General features: G+C 35.9%; 1 protein-coding gene across 3 annotated transcripts in view; it reads right to left on the bottom strand.

Annotated features, from left to right (window-relative positions):
• The window catches only part of DCUN1D4 (defective in cullin neddylation 1 domain containing 4), a 42,382-nt gene that overhangs the window by 6,025 nt on the left and 15,988 nt on the right, over positions 1 to 20,369 (bottom strand). Inside the window, exons 4-9 of one of the 3 annotated variants that reach the window (XM_021528340.2) lie at positions 19,634 to 19,663; positions 18,267 to 18,381; positions 8,936 to 9,030; positions 6,571 to 6,641; positions 4,937 to 5,028; positions 3,980 to 4,088 (exon numbers count right to left, since the gene is read on the bottom strand). In XM_021528340.2, coding sequence (XP_021384015.1) covers positions 3,980 to 4,088; positions 4,937 to 5,028; positions 6,571 to 6,641; positions 8,936 to 9,030; positions 18,267 to 18,381; positions 19,634 to 19,663 — 512 coding nt within the window. The remainder of the gene's footprint in view (positions 1 to 3,979; positions 4,089 to 4,936; positions 5,029 to 6,570; positions 6,642 to 8,935; positions 9,031 to 18,266; positions 18,382 to 19,633; positions 19,664 to 20,369) is intronic. The other 2 variants (XM_021528430.2, XM_021528509.3) reach the window with 2 other exon arrangements.

The raw sequence follows: 20,369 nt of genomic DNA, 5'->3' as shown, positions 1-20,369 counted from the left end.
GTATCACAGAATCATGGAATGGGTAAGGGACCACAGTGGGTCATCAGGTCCAACCCCCCTGCTCAAGCAGGGTCACCCTAGAGCACATGGAACAGGATTGCACACAAGTGGTTCTTTACTATCTCCTGGGAGGGAGACTCCACAACCTCTCTGGGCAGTCTGTTCCAGTGTGTGGCCACCTGCACAGCAAAGAAATTCTCCCCTATATTCAGGTGTAACTTCCTGTGCATCACTTTCTGCTCACAGCCTCTTGTCCTATTGCCTGGCACCGCTGAGAAAAACCTGGATCCATTCTCTGTTGGTGTTGGTGCTTGGCACCAATCAACGGTGGATGGGAACTGACTGCCACCGTCAGTTTATCATCCTACTGTAAAACTTTCATACTTTCTCTCTGTGAGCTCTCACGGGCAGCTCCTCACAGCACTGACTCCCTTTCTCTTTCTTCCATACAGCTGGCTGACCTCTCCCTGTGCCTAGCACGACCTTCTAGCCCTTTCTGTCCCAAGCAGTACATACTAACCCTTACTGTCCCTATCACGACCGCCTAGCCCTTTCTGTGCCTAGCAGCACATACTAGCCCTTACTGTCCCTAACATGAACACCCAGTCCTTTTTGTGCCTAGCAGCACATACTAGCCCTTACTGTCCCTTGCACAACCACCTGATCCTTACACCTTGCAGGACAACCGACTCCAAACCCCTCTTGACCAGCTAACCCACTCTTTCATAACACCCATCCTTATTGCACACAGCTGTGACCTATTGAAGGCAAAGCTGTTCCTATTCTTTGGTAATTAGTACAGCTACAACTCCTCAGGGGCAAGATTGCCTTTAGCACCATCTCTGTTCTTTCACAGTCCATCCTCCCACAATTCTCTGACACTCTCCCTGCAGATACTGTAGACACTGGTAAAACTCCTATCCTTTAACCAACCTCACTGCCCTCCCCTGGACCTGCTCCCGGAGCTCCAAGTCTCTCCTGCCCTGAGGAGCCCAGAACTGGGCACAGCACTCCTGACCAGGGCTGAGTCAAGGGCTGATCATCTCCCTCAGCCTGCTGGCAATATTCTTCCTAATGCACCTCAGGATACCACTGGCTTTCCTGGCCACAAGAGCAAACTGTTGACTCATGGATAGCTTGTTGTCTACCAGGACATAACCCACACAGGGATATTCTGGATGCAGGGACTGTCTAACAAGTCATTGCAAGACAGCTAGCTGCCCATGACAAAGGGAATCGTGCCTTATATTTCACCTGCAAAAATGCACTTGTATGTATAACAGAATAGGCATCTTTATTAAAAATAACAAGCTCAAATCATAACTGAACTGTCTTATATCACATAGGAAGGATGTGACAGAGCAAGATCCCAGCTCTCAGTCAACAAATGAATGCCCTAGTCTCAAGTTTATGTTCATTTCATACTAAACACTCCTCAGTTCTATAATTGTATAGACAGAATTTAATGCAGATTTGTTTTGAAAGTAAAGTGGGGAGACCAGTAATTCTGAAAACATGAGAAACTGTGCATTCAATCCAAGAGGGATTTAGAGAAAAAAAGAAATTCCATGATTAACAAAGCTTTTCAATTAGTAATAAAGATGAAAAAGAAATCTGCAAGGGCATTTTTGTAGTAGTATGATATATATCTTTCACTTATTTCCAACCCCAAAAAGTTCTAAAAAACTAATTCTCCTTCCAAAGCTCATCTACACTTCTGTCACAAATACCTTTTAAACAGAAATAATGCTGCTGTCAGACTACATTTTATTTTACCTACTGTTCATACTCTGAATTCTTCCCACACACTCAAGTATTAATGAAATCAAGCTCTATTGCCTTCACTTTGGCCGCACCGGTTTTTCATGCCTTATATTGTTACATTTCTACATTCTCTCTCTCAGACTACTGATCAGAACAAATTGTTCAGATAAGCCCTTTCTACCCACCTCCAACTGCCTAATGGCACATCTGCCATGAGAGATGATGCAATTGCATTCTTAGCATACATTCGAGACACAGTCCTTGGATACAGTTGAAGGAATTTACTAATAAACTTTGTTTTAGCTGAGTATTTATTTTACACTAATGATAGACAGTCTTCCTGAGATTTTTTTCCCCCTAATATTTCACATTAAAGATTGATTTAAGCCATGTAATAGATGCATCTGTATGTTCTCAAACTTGGCAATAACAAGGGCAAACATGGATTGAGGAATGTTATTTGTGCTTAATATGAACATATGGTGTTATAAATTATTTCCTCAAATCTATGCTGACTTAAATCATGCATGCCACATGAAACCTTGGTGACACATTTTTCTTCACAAACTAATTTCAAATGCCAAATCAACAGACTCTTTAAAAACATTTTTTCTTAAAACTCAGTAAGTTTAGACAAGTGGCTTTTTGCCATAGAGCACTCCCCTGAAATAATTATCCTTAGGACAGAAATTATACAATCTCCTGAATGTGAAACCATCATCTTTTTCCTATCAATCACTTCAGTGATCCTGAAAAAAGTTATGCCCAGTTTAATCTGACATCTATAAATATATCTGCCTTTGTTGTTTTCTATTCTTATTGGATGCCACTCCCCTATAGACTTTCCCTAAGTCTGTAGTACAGAAAGTTCAATAATCGTATTAGCCAAATATTCCCCAGTTTATATGTCTTTTGACTTCAAGTTCTATAATCTACAGTGGCTTTTTGTCACAAATGAAGTCACAGCACCTGTGTCTCAATGTTTAATTTTTTTTCTTGAGATCACTGTTTTGTCACACCAGTTTGGTACCTCTTGAAAAGAACACATACTATCTGCTTTTTAAGTATCTGCACTTACTTTAGACTGGCCATCAGCTGGCACAGGTTTGCTTTCTATACCAAATATTTCATCAGTATCTACAACTTCTTAGGCAATGCCTTTGCATTTTACATTGAGCAAAACTGGCAGAATAAAGCTTCATACAGCAAAGGAGGAATTAAGAGGTTGATATAGGTTTTCCTTTCCTCTCATACTAAAACTAATCTCATGCATTTTTTTTAATTCAACTGCAAGTTTCCTTGTTTAAAAGTGAACTACCATAAATCCAAATGCTGAGATGCAGAAAGCACTGAGGTACCAAAAAGCTGAGTTGCTATCAGAACTGAGAGGCCATCAGAATGAGAGACTATCAGAACTGCTATCAGTTCAATTTCTTCTTATTTTTCTCATTTTCTCATGCTAATTTTTTTGTGCAAATTTTCTTATAATTTTTAATTTTCTTGCACTGAAATCTGAGGTTCAGTTTTACCTTTCTATATGAAGGTACCTTCTGTACACTCCATCACATTAGCAAAACAGATGTCCAAATTCTATTTCAAAATGTTATTTCAGAAAATAAAGTTCTCTTATTACTCCTTCCAAGTATGAATAGTCTTATGTATATTGGTTCCATAACAGGTAAAATTTCATTCATTCACCAAAGCATGTTTTATAGCAGGAAGACTAATATCAGGGTATTCTTTAATAAATACTGAAAACATCATTAAAGCCATTCCAACAATCTTCTGAATCAGTATTTATAAAATATCCAGCATTTATCATGCTACCCATTTTTACCAGCTATTGAAATGTGTGAAATGTCTTCCTGTTTTAAATATGCTTATGCTCACAAAATTCAGAGTAAGAAAAACCACAGTAATTATAAAGTATGGGGAACTCGTGATAAAACAGAATGGGACCTAAATTATTTCCTTGAAGTCATAAAATACCTTGAAGCAGAGATGTAACAAAACATGTCACAAAACCACTAAGCATTACACATCCTTTATACTTTTCCAGTTTTGACGTCTTGCATATACTGTTTTAGAACACAAATTGTTCCACTTGTTAGAAGCAATCTTGAGTGGTACCTTCAGAGAAACAAACTTAGAAGTTTGGTCTTTCAATTATTATTTATGACAGTAAAGTCTCTAATTTCAAATGCACAGTACTTACCCGTGCAAAGTCAAAGGCATATCTGTAAATAAGTTTAAAATTGGTAGGCTCATTTAATAAAGATCTCAAGTAATCCAGAGAATTTCTCAATTTTTCTGTAGTATCACACCTACAAAACAAGTATCAAATGAGTTTAGAGTCTGCATTCTTATTGAGATGTCTGATGTTCTAGGAAAGAATCTCTAACATGTATCCCCATTAACCTGTTCAAAACACACCACTCTGTACAAAGGCATGTTTTTGAGTACATCTTTATAAAATGCCTTATTAAACCTGTAGGGTGAAACAAATTTAGATAAAGAAGCAAAGTCTTACACTGGGACTGACTGGCTTTGTAAAAAATGCACTCTCCAACAGATAAAACTAAGAGGTTGTCCATGTATGGCACACAAACATCAAATCAAAGCAGTGAAAAATACTTCTGAAGTCTTGCTGAAACTATAGAACTTCTTACACAGTTTAATTCTCTTCTGAAAGGTAAGTCAAAACAGTTCACTCTTTCTCCAACTCTCAATGAAACATGACTATTCATCTTTATTTATGCTAATTTTGCCATAAAATTAAGCTCTTAACTGGAGAAAGCAATTCTTAGAAAGAGCAATGCAGAGTTAGAAAGGGGTTGTATTATTTAGTGCTTTAAATCACTCTAACAATATACCAATATCTAAAAGATAGGTGCACTCCAGCAACAAAAGAGGTGTCCCTGGGGACAAAAAGAGAATCAAATCTCATGACATTTCACTTTTATTGAGACTGCAGATCATTTAATTAAATGTGCAATGTCAGGTTTCAAGTTGTCTCTAAGTGACCATATTATCATAAATCAGGCCAAAAACATGTGACTTCTACTCCATGGCAAAGCCCTTTGCTTTAGGTGTTATGAGTTAAAACACTAAAGTGTTTTTCTGAAAATCTATGTTTACTATAACAAACTTAAGAGAATTTCAAGGCACTTACTGTAGTGATGTCATTCCTTTTAACCATTCTTGTAATGTAAAGTAGCCCATGTTTTGTGCATCCAACTTCCATGCTAGCACAAGCATAACTACCTGTTTTAAAGAGAAAAAAATGGAGACTGAGAATTAAACAAAAAGATCCATGTGTTTCATAAATAACCACTGTTTAATAGGATACAAATGCTTTTACTTTTGTAAGTGGAAAGTTCAGAACTTTGCTACACTATTTCAGAAGTTTAAAAAAATCCTCTAAGTGACAAACCTGTACACAATTCAAATGAAGAGAAGGTAACAGTACAAATATATAGAGTGAAAATCTACCCAAGTTATCACTCATCTCATGAGTAATACAATGGGGAGAAGATGAGTTGGTGCGAAAGCTGCAGAAAAGGTTTCCCAAAGTAACTACAAAATTTCAGTATCCATTTGACAAGTTATACCTGACATTTGTTAAACCCTCATCTCAATGAACATCAGCTGCAACCCACAAAATCAGTTATTTGAAAGCTAATAATGATCCCACAATTCAAGCAGATGATAAGCAAATCTAGGTGAACTAACATTAATACACATCAAAACACAGGCTGATACATAATACTTCAGTTTTGCCCCAAAGGAAACAGTCTTTTTCACATCTCAAACAGAAGACCAAAGCAAAAAGTAATTCAGATAAAGCAATACAGTAAGATGATTATTATCTTAGTTATCAACTTAAGAAAACACTTTTGACAAATATGTGAAAGAAAAACTCTCAGGATAAATGACCCTGCCAACCTGGAGAGAAAAATAATCGTCATTTAAATTTGCAACTCAGCCATTAACTAGCTAAGGTTAGTGCAGCTCTATACAGCTTATAATGTGAAATCAGAATACCTGCTTATACCTCCAAATGTCTGCATAAATCACAACATTTATTAATATCCTAAACTCTGAAATTAGCAAATTACACTTCCTTTTCCAGTACATGTTTCAAAGCCACAATTCTCATTTACTTATATGATGCTCCATGAATTCTGCAAAAGACAGGACTTACAAATGCATTTAAAGAACAAAAATTAGGCACTAGGAAAAAGCCTGTAAAATGCACAATTGTTTTTTAGATTTTATTTATATAAATATATATAACTATACACACCTCACATACAGAGTATGTATCTGTAAATGTATTTATATTCTTCATTTGTTTTTTTTAATAGTATAATGGTAGTGCCACTACTGCCCATAATATTTGAAATCTCTTTCTGTCCTAGAAAACCCAAAGGAAACATTACTAGCTTGTTAGTTGATATATTAAATCTTGAATGTTTTCTCATTGTTTCAGAAAAGACAATAATCAGCTTTTTTTTTTTTTTAAGATCTCTCTTTTTTTGGAAGAGACTGAAGGTTGGTAGTGTTGAAGTGAAAGAGAAGGGGTGGCAGTGAAACCAAATTGAGGTTTTACAGGTTAACAGTCTGGGGTTTAAAAAAATGGCAAGTTGTTCCCAAATGTGTTTCAAAACCTCCCTGGTTCATATTTCTTGTATTTTTTTAAACTCTCAAGAATTTTTAAATTCTTGGTGGAAAAGCAAAAACTCTAACACTAGCTCATGTACACCATAGCAGATGAGGCATTTTTAAAATGGATTCCAAACTTACATTTTCTGGTTCAACTCCAATGTCTTCACAAAATTTCTCCATACCTTCTGGCCCTACAATGTCATCTGTGCCTGCAAACAAAATGTATTTTACTCATCTCTAAGAATTAAAATAGCCTGTCCTTTATAGCACAAAAGAAGTGCAACCATATAGTGCAACCTAAATTTCATACAGCTTGTTTGTTTTGACATTAAATAAATATTTCCACATTATTAGACTTGGATACACTTAAATCTTTATCTCACCTTTGAAAACAGAGAAACTGTAAACCAACTTTTCATCCCTGCCAATCTTTCTACTTGTTTACTAAGATAATCTTGGAAGTGTAAATCAGCATGATTTTTTCATAATGCACTTAAGACTAACAGAACACCCACATAATATTACCACGCTTAAATGACTGGACGATGGCTAGTGAAACTCACTCCCTGGTTGGAATGTCTACTTTATCACAAGATCAGATCACATAAAAACATGACTCACAGCTATACATGATACAAGGCAGTATCATTCCCAGAATCTCATTCCTCATTGTCTCATATACTATCTTTAGATTATGTTATCCTGCTTATTCATATTGCTACACCATGGTCACACATCATCTACCAGTAAATGCAATGGGAAGGAAATAATGAATTACAGTTATTTCTTTGCCTACTTAAAAGGAAAAAAAAGATTCAAAACACAAATACTACTAAAATGCACCACTAATAAAACATAGGCTTAAATCAAGGTATTTGTAACTTCCATAATACTCCTGAAAAAATTATACAGACATTAAGAACTGTACTGTGCAATTCCACACTTTAATTATGTGAACTAATTTGTTATAATTATTTGACTCATGTTTTAAAGGGCTCATTTGAAAAAAAATACATGCTGAAATGCCTACTTTCCTCCAATATAAAGATCACATGTGCAAGAAGAACAGGATTTATAAAGGGAAGATCAATCTGTATTTTATTATTACATTATCTATTCTAGAAATAACAAGGTTTAATTATGTCTTTTCCCATCTTCTCATAACAGCCTCTCAGTTCTCAGAGTGTACACAACAACCTTTAAAAAGACTCATTCGGTAATGCAAAAACACACCAAGGGAGGGAAAAAACCCAAATGCAGTGTCAACTGTCTGCATACATAAAGAAGACTTATGAAGCAAGAACACAAGAGATTATTTCTTGAAAATTCAATTTTTAGAATGTTACTCAATACTGTAAACAGAATCGTACTCTCCACTTTTCTGTGTTTTATCTTGGTGTGTGCATCCAGTGGAAACCCCAAAGTTCTTTCACAAACAGCCTTCCTTTCATCCTTTCTTTCCATGAAAGTCTTGACAAAAATGAGTCATGCCTGTTGCTAGAGTAAAAAAATAAATCAAGCTGGTCAGAAAGGCAGACAATCCAACAGGTTAGATTTGGCTTGAATTTGTCTGTATCTCCTCTCACAGACTGCCACAGACAAGTGAGATCTCAAAGTATTTAATTTCATTTATATAATTTTATTAGGAGAAAAAAATATTTTATGGCATCAAATTAAGTCACTCTTCATTATGTTTAAAAAGTGGACAAAACAGAACAAGTTTGACATGTTATTCAAGACATCACCAGAAAACTACAAGATCACACAAAATATCTATTTCATTTCTTTTTGGTCTTTACAGTCATGAGATAATTTTCCCCCATATGTAAAATTCTTCCTTTCAGAACACATTTGCAGGAAAACAAATACAACAACCAACTTCATTAATAAAGGATCATCTTCTGTGACCACAGACCATAATTAACATTCCTAGAAATAATGTCTGAAGAAAGTTCTCATACACAAGGGCAAGAATAAATAATACAGGCTACCTTCCATATACCTTGTAATGGAAAACTATCTGATAAAACTAGTATAGGATATTTGAATTCATTCACTTATTTGCTTGAAACCCTAAGCACCAGATTCAGCAGGAATAAAACTAGTGTTACTACCTCCCTCACCCTTTGGGTTTTATTAATTAAAGACACACCACTTCTGAGGGTAATTCTGTAATGTTCAGCACTAACATGGCAGATGACAGAGAGGTAACAATATTTTCAACAGAAATATAGCTTTAACTGTAGATTTCAATAGTAACATATACAGGTTCCAAAACATTTCAAATTGCACACCTCCTGTATTCTTTTTATAGGATATACACAAAGACAAAACTGAACCTTGAACTCTTCAACCTCACATCACACAGGATAAAGGAAAGTTTCTCTAAGACTTTTACAAAAAATCTGTTATATTCCATCTTCTGAAAGTTCAGTTAATGCAATTTTCATATTCCAATATAAATTTAATTGTTATTGGTAGGAAATTTGCATTTCACACTTACCTGCATATTCATAGAACCATTCTAAGCATCTCTTACTTGAAAAGACTTCTTCCTCCTCTGCTTTTATTCTAGTTGAATCGTATTTTCTATACATACTTAGAAAAAAGAAAGAGAAACAAGTAATTAATACATCAACATTTTTTAAAAGCAAACTTTTAGTCAACAGGCACTCTTAGCAGAAACATTATTCCTTTCAGTTTACTCAACATTCTGTCCGCATATCCAGTCATGTGGAACACTGCTTAAGAATGAATGACGCTAAATACTTTGCTCACTCTGTCATACTTCCACTGATTCACAATCATTAGCCATGTAAATGACCTTCCCTTAAAATGAATATAGGTTAGTTCAAATTCAACCCAAACTGTTCTGTAAAAGTTCACAGAAAGGCCTTGCCTTACACCACTAGTCACCACAGTCAACTGATGGGCTGCAATCCAGCTGTGGGTCTACAGCCAGAGTAATTCCATGTCACAGTCAACACAGGTCCTACTTCTAGGTGCACTCTGAATTATTGCCTTAAGAAAACTGCAAACATTCTTTTTGCTGCTTTGAAAAGGTTCTACAAAAGGCATAAAGGTCAAAAGAGACAAGACCTACACTTATTCTAAAGCCAGTAAGTTGATAACACAAAAGAACCATAAAAAAAAAAAGGTGAGAAGTCCTCATGGATGATAACTCAAGGAACATCATTCATCATGGAGCTAAGAACCATCTAAAAAGCTGACCTCTTCCCCCAGAGACTACCAGCAGGGTAATACTCTTCTTGTCCAACAACAAGTGTAAGGAATTTTAACTACACTAAGGAAACAAATTTAGTATCTCAAACACTTAAAGCACAGAAAACATGACAGAATGTGAAGGGTTACTCCCCAGTTAGACCTTCTGAGACAGGCACAATATCATTTGTGCCCACTAGAGGAAAGAGACTCAGCAGTCCAAGTAGTTATCCACTGCTGCATATGCATTCTCTTATCCATTTCCACCACTCTTCAGAACATGGCTCATAAAAGGCTGAAAAGAGCAACAAATAAATGGTTTAGTCTAGAGGAGGTAGCCAAGAACAGCTCTGTAAGTGTTCCAAACATGCAGTTTCCTCTCTCAATGTCAAATCCTGATGGGGGAAGACAATAAAGCGGCTAACTGGTTCAAGGAGAATTTTCAAACCGTTTGAATAATGAAATTAATTTGGAGTTGATTTCATTACTGTTTTGTCCTTCTAGAAAGACATGTAAAAGACACCTAGATTTATGAGCTTAAAAGACACTAAGTCTTATTATTATTACTGTAAGACACTAAGTCTTATTATTACAGTGGGATAGTGATCCCACTATCCTCCACCTAGCTCAGCTATCAGCTGTGAGGAAGTGTAGCTAGAACTTAACAGCACACAGATCGTTCTGATAGGAATTCAAATAAATATTTCATGTTTACTGTCATAGTTCCTTTAAAGCAGCTAACTGTTAGAAAAGTAATACTAGTCAGAACAAAATGATAAATTGCTAATTGGAAGACAAATACAAATGAGGCTCTTAAGAAATTTCTTATGAAAAATTGATGCTGTACTGAAACACAATGATCTACAACAAACTGAAACACTGCATAGAAATGTCAGCCATATGTGTTCCAAACACATATTCATATACTCACAATTTTAGGTTTGGGGTTTTTTCATTTTGAAAACACTCTTTTCCTATTTGAATTTTCTATTTTGCATAAGCTCTACTGAAGCTGCAAAGGAAAAGGCTGACAGTATTGCTCAGTAAGAGCTAATCCAGAAGGTATAAGTCTGAGTTGGAATAATATTTTTTTTAAATAGGTCTGATAACATTTTCATACTTGAAGAAAGAACTGTCATTATGAAAGACCTATCCAATAATTTTTAGGCTATTCTGAATTCAGAGCAATCAAGGCAAAGAAAGGAGGCATTCCGCCACTTTGGCAAAAGTCTTAATTATTCAGTATCCCCTTTTTTGTCACAAACAAACGTGACAAACACCAAGTAGAATACCAAGTTGGAAACTGCAGCAGAAGCTGGTCAACATGTTTATTCTATTCTCTTCATTCAAGAAGTCTGTAAGACTACTGCTGGGATTGAGGACATGGCAAAGTTAAGAGGTTCACAAAGAAAGGTATTTATCACAAGACTCAATGCTTTTTCTTACAGAGGGAGGATAACCAATTGTCTTGCCCTGCTTGTTCATGTAAATCATCAACACGTTAACCTGACAGTATGCAAACAGTGCATTTAAGAAGGAACTCTCAAGAAACAGACTTACTGACAGAGCTGTAAGTCATTCAGGTATTTCAGAAAAAAAGGTTTCCCATATCTACAAATGGCAGAGCTAAATACTGCAGCCTGAAACAAGACATCAGTGCCAGAAGTCTATATAATAGGAATGGTGAGCAAGAACATACAAAACCAGCTCCTTTAATATGTTCTCAGCATCCACAAATAGCAGAAAAATTCCAGACAACTGATATGAGACTGAAAGTCACTTGTGTTTAAGGTTAAGGTCACAGTTTAGGAACTGCAGAAATAGCAATAATAATAAATTAAGTCCATGTGCCCCGGCCAAGTAACTCCAATGAAAATGTTCTAGCCTCAAACTTATGATTGTTCAAGAAGCTCAAAACCTGACTACTGGAGTTCAATTTTTATGAAACCAAAACTGCTTACAGATATTCCAGTTTGTGCCAGTTCATAAGTTCAGAAAATAAAGTCAAAAGGGTTATAATCTTGAAATACCATGCTCTCTGCTATAAACTAATTAGTCAGACATGCATTAACAGTGCAGATAACACTGTATCACATTTATAATGAAAACCGACTATGCACAGTGAGAATTACTGATCTCATGTATAAAGACAAACCCTTTTCCTTCCCTGCTTACTCCAAACATTAAATGAGTTTCTCACCCCAGCCTAGCCAAGCCAGCTATTTCTACTAGTGAGAGACTCCTAATCTCTGAAGCGCCTAGTGAAGCAAGATGAGTGGGGAGACCCAAACAAGTAGACAAGTACCTGAGATTACTCAGCCTAGGACAACTTGGTTCAACCTAGTGGCACAGAGTAAAGGTGTTTTCAAGGACTACATCCACTGAATTATGATTAATATGGATTTTATTATCTCAAGAACCATATTTACAGAGGAGAAAAACACAAACTTCCAGACACATCTGGCATCCATTTTATATCTTGCAGTATTCCTAATCTCAGGGGAATTTCTCAGTATATACTGCAAGATGATGTGCCCTGTCCTTGCTCTAATGACAGTATCTCTTGCTGTGCAGAAAAATGCACTACTAGAGTGCACAGGGTAGATATCTGAATACTTTGGGAGTACCAAACATCTAATTAACAGATCTCACAAACAGCAAGTCCTCAACGGCTCACAGCTTCATCAAGATGACCAGCACCAGTACTTTCAAACAGATGCATAATCATTATGCCAACCAAGTTCTGCTTAGTAATTTTCTTCTCTATTAATAAATGGTCTGTAAAAGGAGACTGCCTGTTACAGGAAAGTGCCAGAAAAGTGTCAATCACACACCAGATGTGAAACAACACACTGCTAAAAAAAAAAAAAAAAAAAAAAAAAGGCGGTGGGGGCAAGGCATAGAGGGGAAGTAAAAAACTCAAAAAGATCCCTTCCATAAAGGAAGAGCAAATGAATATACCTGCCACTTTTGGTACTAGGATTTGCACACTGTCAAAGAATGCTGGCACCAAAATAGGATTGCTAAAGGGCATTTTCTCCATCATCAGTTAGAAAGGCGCATGCAGTTTTATCCCAGAGTGTCTGCTATACCTGTCACTACCAGACAATACCAAACTAAGAGCCCTTTTTTTTAGAATTACCCTTCCATTTCTGACTCATGACATGATATCCATCAGAACAGCAAGAAAAAAAGAAAGGTATTACCTACAGGGTAATTATGTATTTTCCTCTCAGATGAAGTATCTTCCCTTAAAAAATACAATTTTTTTTTAGTTTAGCATGACACTGTGTCAGGACAGTGAAAGCAATATGCAAGTTATTTGTAACAAATATCCTATAAGGAGCATTTAGGGTTTTCTTTTTTATTGTCTCTTTCTAACAGCCATTTTGCCAGCTAGAGAGAGGAAAGAATGTGGGACAGGACACGGCAAAAGCAACAGGAGATAACCAGTCTAAATTTTGTAAAAGTGATTTCAGTTACTTAACCACATCAAAATGTAACAATATTCTCAGAGATGCTTGCACCTCCATCATGACCTAATAGCTGACTCAACATCCATGTTTAAACCTACATTTGAAATATTCATGTGAGCTAGGGAATTGCAATATACCGGCAAACAAGGTAAGACAATGCAGTTTATAACTCGAAGTGCTATAGGCAAGCATTGACCAAAAAAAAAAAAAAAAAAAAAAAAACCCCAAAACCAAAATCATACCAACAACAACAGTGTCTAGGCATTTCATGCTTTGTGGGAACTTTAAATACATGGTCCTCCACGTTTTTCCAGATTATTTTCTTCTCTTCCTAACTGATTTGGTGGAAAAACAAAAGAATGAAAATTCCATCCAGATATAATGGGGTGACTAGGCAAGTGATTATAAAATTTGATGGTTGCTGCCAGCAAAAAGAACAAGGTAAGGGCAATTTTCTTCAACACACTGCAGTGTTCAAAGCTGGGTTATCTGCTGCTCTGAGTATATTCACCTGTATTGGAGTTGGTTGTAGCTCCAGCCACAGCCCCTCCCACTGCACCAACTCTGGGCTGTGTAGTTCCACAACAGTCAAACCAAGATCAGTGGAAATATGGAGCTTAGGGCACACAAAACATTCTCTTCATGGTGGAAGCTGGTAATAATCCATTGAGAGGGCAAAAGAAAATAAAAAGAGAAGGGGAAAAAAGCTATGAAGTTCTAGAGCCTGGTTATTTCATATGGTCAGTGCTTGGTGAATGAAGACATCAAGAAATTTACTAACAGAAGCTTTGTTTCTGAGCAACCAGAACTTAGTCAAAATCTTTACCAAATTTTGAGTTTTGAACTAAGTAACTAATTGCTTCCAGATTATTTTTTTTAAACATGCCAATTTTTGATTGAAGAAGATGCCCCACACTACTTCCATTAATACTAATTAATTTAAAATTTTGGCTGAGAATTTTCATTAATGCAGCAAAATGAAAATATTTTAATAAAGCCTTATCTATTCACTCACAATTATGATTCTAGAAATAGTTTCATAAAAACTATAGTAGAAACAGAAGGGTGGGAGAAGAGATGTTTTTCAATTTGCAAAATATGACAAAAGAGTTTAAAGCAACCCTCAGGACTAACTTGACTGTTAAGTTTTATGAATTAGTATACCTTATGTCTCCTTGTTTAAAGACTTTCAATCATTCCTAATCTGTTAAATGTTTGGAACTTTCTCAGGCTTACTTGATGAGCACATGCTGATAGTCACATGTCCAGTTTAAGTGAAGTGTACTGAAAAGCTATAGGAAAAGGAAAAATTATACTTGTGTGTACCTGAAAACCCCTACTTCAAGGAAAAATATCTACTACACATCTATGACAGCTGGGAACACAGGAGGTCTGCATGGGGCAGGACCAAACCAGTTAGTAAACAACAGCAGAACAAAAACCAAACCAACTCTCAACACCAAAGGTTTTGAAAATTTTGGAAGTTAGTACATCTCATGTTAATGACACTGTGTTTTTAAAAACTGCATTTTTCCACTATAGAGTATGGAGTTTACTATTCAATACAGAAAACCTGTTTTTCATATTAATAGGCCCTTTTGTAGCTCCTAGACACATAAGGGTAAATTCATTGAAAACATTTATCTAATTGTTTGAAAACATAAATTTCAGGGAAGTAGATAAATATTCTTAATTTTCATCCTCCTAAGGGGACAATATCCATTACTGCAAGACTTTTGCCCTCAGTATGATTCCAGAATAAGGAGAATAATTACTTTTTAAATGAGACTGTCAAAACAGAAGACATTATATTAAACAACTAATTTTTCCCTATTTGGCTAGATATTTGTGTAACAGATAAGCAACATAAGACAATTACCCAGTGAGGACTATTATTTTACCTAGCAAATATCTTTACATGAATCTTGCTTTACCTTTCTGAAGATGCTTAACACAGTGATGGAAGAACAATGTACAGAAAATATAATTTTAACTCAAATTTGAGACTACTCTATACTGTGACAGTTTTAACTACAATAAAGTCAAGACTGTGATATTAAGATGAAAATATAAACTAAGTCTCCAAGTCATTATGTTCAAGTTAGCACATGCTCAACTGTTTACTTCCAAAAGCTATTCTTTAAGGCAAGACAACTCTTACTGTTATCTATAAAGCACTGAGTTCTTGTTATTATATATCATCTGGTATAAAAATTCCCTCCCACTGAAACACTGCATTCATGCATGGTTCATGGTGATGCTATGAACAGTAATTAAGAGAATTCAAGTTCTTATTATGTAAGGGTGGAATACTAATGAACATGTTTGGAGTCTTCCATAATCAGTTTATGCACTAAATCAACATTTCCAAATAATTTATGCTTCTGAGATGAAGCTGTATTCCTACCAGCCTGGAATTAAGGGTGTAAGACATGTTTAAGTTTATGACTTTAAGAGTCCTAAGAAATGATCTTCTCTTTCAGTATAGACACCTGCTGAAAGAAACATTATGGAAGAAAGCATATCTAAAAATATTCCTATCAGATTTGAAGATATTATAGGAATCAATGAAAAATAGTGCAGACTGAAAATATCACCCAACAAAGCACTGCATTACAGATTAAAAAAAAAACACATTTTTTTTTTAATGGATAAACAAGAAGAAATCATCAACCTTCAGTCTCAGCTGCAGTAACACCATTAATGATGACATCCCCTGAAAATCTTTGGGCTACTACCCAATATTTTCACACTGAGAACAAACAGGAGACTTGCAATTACTGAATTTGTTAACACTGACACTGTAAGTATGCCACTGTAGCTGGGAAACATACAAAAGTTTATGTAATTGCATTAAGTATTTGAGGTGACAAATCACTTCTGTTAGGAAATACAGTCTCTTCTGGAGAGGACTGTGTAGCTCTTCAGACACTGCCTGCCTCTCTTCACTTAATACAGAATGCACACACAGACTAGTGTTCCGTGAAGGCTCACCCTGAGTTACTAGAATGCAGCTTCTAGGAAGACTGTCTCCAAAACAGAAGCTGAGAACTGAGCCTAGGACCCATTATTCTATAAACTGGCATTCCACTAGCCATACTGTTTTTACTCTATATAGCATTCTCTGCACACAACGTAAACAGAATTGGCTTTGCAAACTAGGTATGCTACAGCACACTGTTGTAGAGTTTCCCAATTTCAGACTGATTTCTGCTCAACTAACTGAGATGTCTGATCCAAAAACTAAACTTAACAGGTATGAACTCCACCTCACAAAACAAGCATGGAAGTATGAGACTGCTTTTTGACTAACCAATTCACAGAAGATTACAGGGGTAAAAATCCTTCCTTGAAAGAAAATACAGCTTAAAGACCAGGCTGGATGTCCAGCAAGTAATTTCATATTGCCAGTCATGCTGAAATAAAAAACTGTTTTCTTGAAGACCAAAACAAAAGAAACACTCTGGGAAGCAAAGAAAGCTCAAAAACCTTTACAGGAAGTCAGTCAAATAAAAACTGGAACCACATTAGAGGATATTACCCCATGGTTCATTACTAGCAGATCTGGTTTCTCCTCCAATTCTAAAAGCAGGCTGAGGTCTTTCTTTTAATAAAGACTTACATAGCAGTAAAATGAAGACTAGATCCATTAGTTATAAGCTCAGAGGCAGATATAAAAAAAATCCTTCAAATTACATTTGCAACAAGCCCTTAAAAACTATTAAATATTTAGTATTCAGAGAGCAAAAATCATGCTTTTATAATTTTCTTATGTAATTACAGAAATCACTATTTCTTACTTCTAGGCAAGCTTACTTTTTAGGTGGCTGATTTTTTCTATTGTTATTGCCTTAGCTAAGGTAGGTAGAGAGTTCAGTTTTATGAACCTCTCTATATTCTAGAAAGGATCTGTTTTTGTATTGCTTCCACATTGTATGCCTATCTTTGAATAAGCTGTAATGTCCTCTATCAACTGTTTAGCTATTATATTCACTATTTCTGAAAAACAACAAAAACTATTAAAAGCATGAACGACTTTTTTGTTCTAGTTAGTGTTACGAAGCAATGAAAGAGTTGAAATCTCTTTCTTCTGCATCAACAGATCATTTAATAAATTCCAGAGCAGTTACAGTTGTGCAACCCTATTAAACACAAAGGGGTTACAGGGGCATGATCAGAGGCTTAATTTGGCTACCAGTATTTTTCTTACTCATGCTAGAGTATAAAAAGGAAAGTACCCAACCTGGCTTCAGGCTGACAGTTAGGAGAAAAATGCCTTTTTTAACCTCCCTGAAGGTACTTGCTATGGAAGCATGTGTTTTCTGAGGCATCACTAATACATGAATATAACAGATCTCAAATTCTACTGATTGATGCAGCACCAAGGAAACTTTCTAGTTGTATAAGCTGTTTTTCAACATCAGAACAGTACTACATCTATCATGCAGAAGTGTGCAGTTCTATACAGCCTCAAGTTCTGATTTAGTCCACAAAAATAGTGATTCTTGCACACAGAGAGCACACTCAATGGTGTCTGAATGACTCAACACACTACACATACTTGCAGAGGTCTCAGCTATCCAATACTTCATGGCAAAATAATACACTGTTCATGCACTCTCTATGACCTATTTGGCTTCTGCTGTCCAGTGAGAAACCCTTCAATAACTGCTGAACCAGTGGCTATCACCTTACCTGGGCAATTTCCCCTTATAAGTTCAGTATCAAATCACAACATAATAGGGAGAGACTAGCAGGATTTGAAGAGCTGAGTGGACCATAACTCACATTCACTTTTTTGGTAGGCTAGAGACTGATAATAGCCAATCCAGACCTTATGCATGTATATGAGAAAATACTACTGTGTCTGTTAGAGGTTGGTTTTGAACAAACAAGTACATATTTTCACAGCTGGCAACTACAGCAAGGAAAAATTCCCTACATGCTTCTTGTATGTCTAGGGAAAGGCGACTAGATATAAATATCCCACAGTTCAATCACCAGCCATGGTGATTGAAACCACATTGAGAAACCAAGTAAATTTCAATATTATTTCCATTAGTATTTAAACACAAATATATCAGCTATTCAACTTTAGATATTCCATCAGTCTTAGCTCATGGTAAGATGACATACCCATCATGTCTACTTTTCTTAGCAGATAAATCATCTCCTGCTGCAGGTCTCCTCTTTTTCCTTGGAGGCATCACTTTACTAAAGCAGTCTGATGAACTGCAAGACCGAAGACTTCCTACAGAGGGAATTAAAAACACCAGCACAAAGAAATGAAACTGTTGCAGACCAGTTAAACTGTGTCCACTAATAGGCATATTACAAAGGAAAGGGAAGGAACTTAGGGGACTTAAAAAAGAAATGGTCTTTCAATAGCAAAATCCATCTCACTTTTCAATGGTATCCTATGACCAGATTTCCATTAAGGTCAAAAGTCCTATATCAAAATGTACAGTAGCACTAGCATTACTTCAGTCTAACAGCAGTCAAGAAATGACACTATCCTGAAGATTTAGGTCCTCAAAAAGTCATCCTTATTTTTAGTCTTTTATTCAAATAACAAGTTCTAAGAGTTGATCATTGTTTTTTAAAATACAGATGTGAGTGAACACCTACCTCTAGAAAACAGAACCCTTTATTTTCAAGCCCCAAGTTTTTTTGTGATACAGAGAGCAAGAGGTAGGAAAGGTTTTGTTTGTTCTTTGGTGAGAGGGTTTTTTTCAGGCTTTTTTTTTTTGTTTTGCAGGGACAGGAAGAGACATTCAGCAACCACCAGGGGAAAAAACTAAGTGGCTGGCTGTATTATTTGGACTGAACAGTTATCAAAAAATGAAGGGGAAATAGCCAATTCAAGATACTGATGCCAATCAGGTGGCAGTCTTTCCCTCCCCTTCTCTCAGCTACACACTCCTATGTCTCTGGTAACTCTTCCGTGTGCCAATCCAGCTCACCAAACTTGTAGATAATTAACGAAAGAAGAATAACAACTTTCTGTTCATTAGCACAACAAAGAGCACAGGACCAACCCTTTTGACCACAGCAAGTCATTAAATTGCTTTAGCTATCTCATGAAAACAGTAAGCTAACACTCCAGGCACAATTTTGTCCTACTTTCATATGCTGAAGACCACAGTAACACCTGAGAAAGGTGTGTGTAGGAGCAGCTCAAAGAGCTATCACAGCTCTAAGTGTTACACAGAGAATTTGAAAAGAAAAGGAAGAGAGAAGTGAGATATAAAAATCCAGACATAAAGCGATGCCAAAGAAATTTGCAGGAAAACATTAAGAACTCCAGCATTTCTAAGCTATCTTCTCTGCTACAACAGCATCCAAGTTTAGCTATGCTCAATTAAGATGCCCACAAAATCTTTTAACTTACATCACAGCACAGAAGCAAGCAATAAAACTTTGACTGCTTTTTGACACCAAGGGAACAGACTGAAATCAGAGGCCCAATTCCCAACAAATACTGACAGCAATCTTCTGCTTACCTATTCTTCGAATCTTTGAAAGGCTCTCTCCTGTTATAGGAGAAACACATGTAAGGAACCTTACAGCCTCACAGGCTTTGCTACATGTATGTTATTTCAACCATGCACAGAAACTCTAACCCATAAGAAAGTAAATATTTCTCTAGTATTATGTTAATATTTCTCTAGTATTATGTAAGATGTTCAACCCAATTTTTACACCAAGATGAACTAATCTGGTTTCAACTAATAAAACTTTTGCACTAAGTATGCCTCCTTTGGTCTTATTTTTATATTAATTTCTATCTATTAAGAAGAAAATTAATCTCTCTAGTTCAAGAAACACTCTCCAATTCAAAAAATTCTTCCAATATATTCTTTTTATTTTAACTCTAAAACTTCCTCCCCATTATTGTCCCAGGAGAATATACACTGTCTTTCTGAAAGAGAATTAAAAACATTGTAAATTCAAATTACAATTTAACTAATCATCAAGAAACTTGCAAGTATGCTCCATAAACTATTATCACAAAAAAAAATCATAACGGCTGTGTCAGAAAAACATACTTCTAGAAGCACTATCTAGAATACATTACAAAAGGAAATTAATTACAATAGTATTTATTTTCTTCTCAACAATATTAGATATACTTGAAACAGGTAAGCCAGAGACCATTAAAAACTCAGAGTACACCCAAGACATTTTACCAATTAAACAAAGGAACCTAACCTGCTGAATGTCACTTGTTCCATCTGA

The sequence above is a fragment of the Lonchura striata genome, chromosome 4 (assembly GCF_046129695.1).
Source record: "Lonchura striata isolate bLonStr1 chromosome 4, bLonStr1.mat, whole genome shotgun sequence".
Classification (NCBI taxonomy): Eukaryota; Metazoa; Chordata; class Aves; order Passeriformes; family Estrildidae; genus Lonchura; species Lonchura striata.
This window is presented reverse-complemented; position numbering and strand designations above follow the sequence as displayed.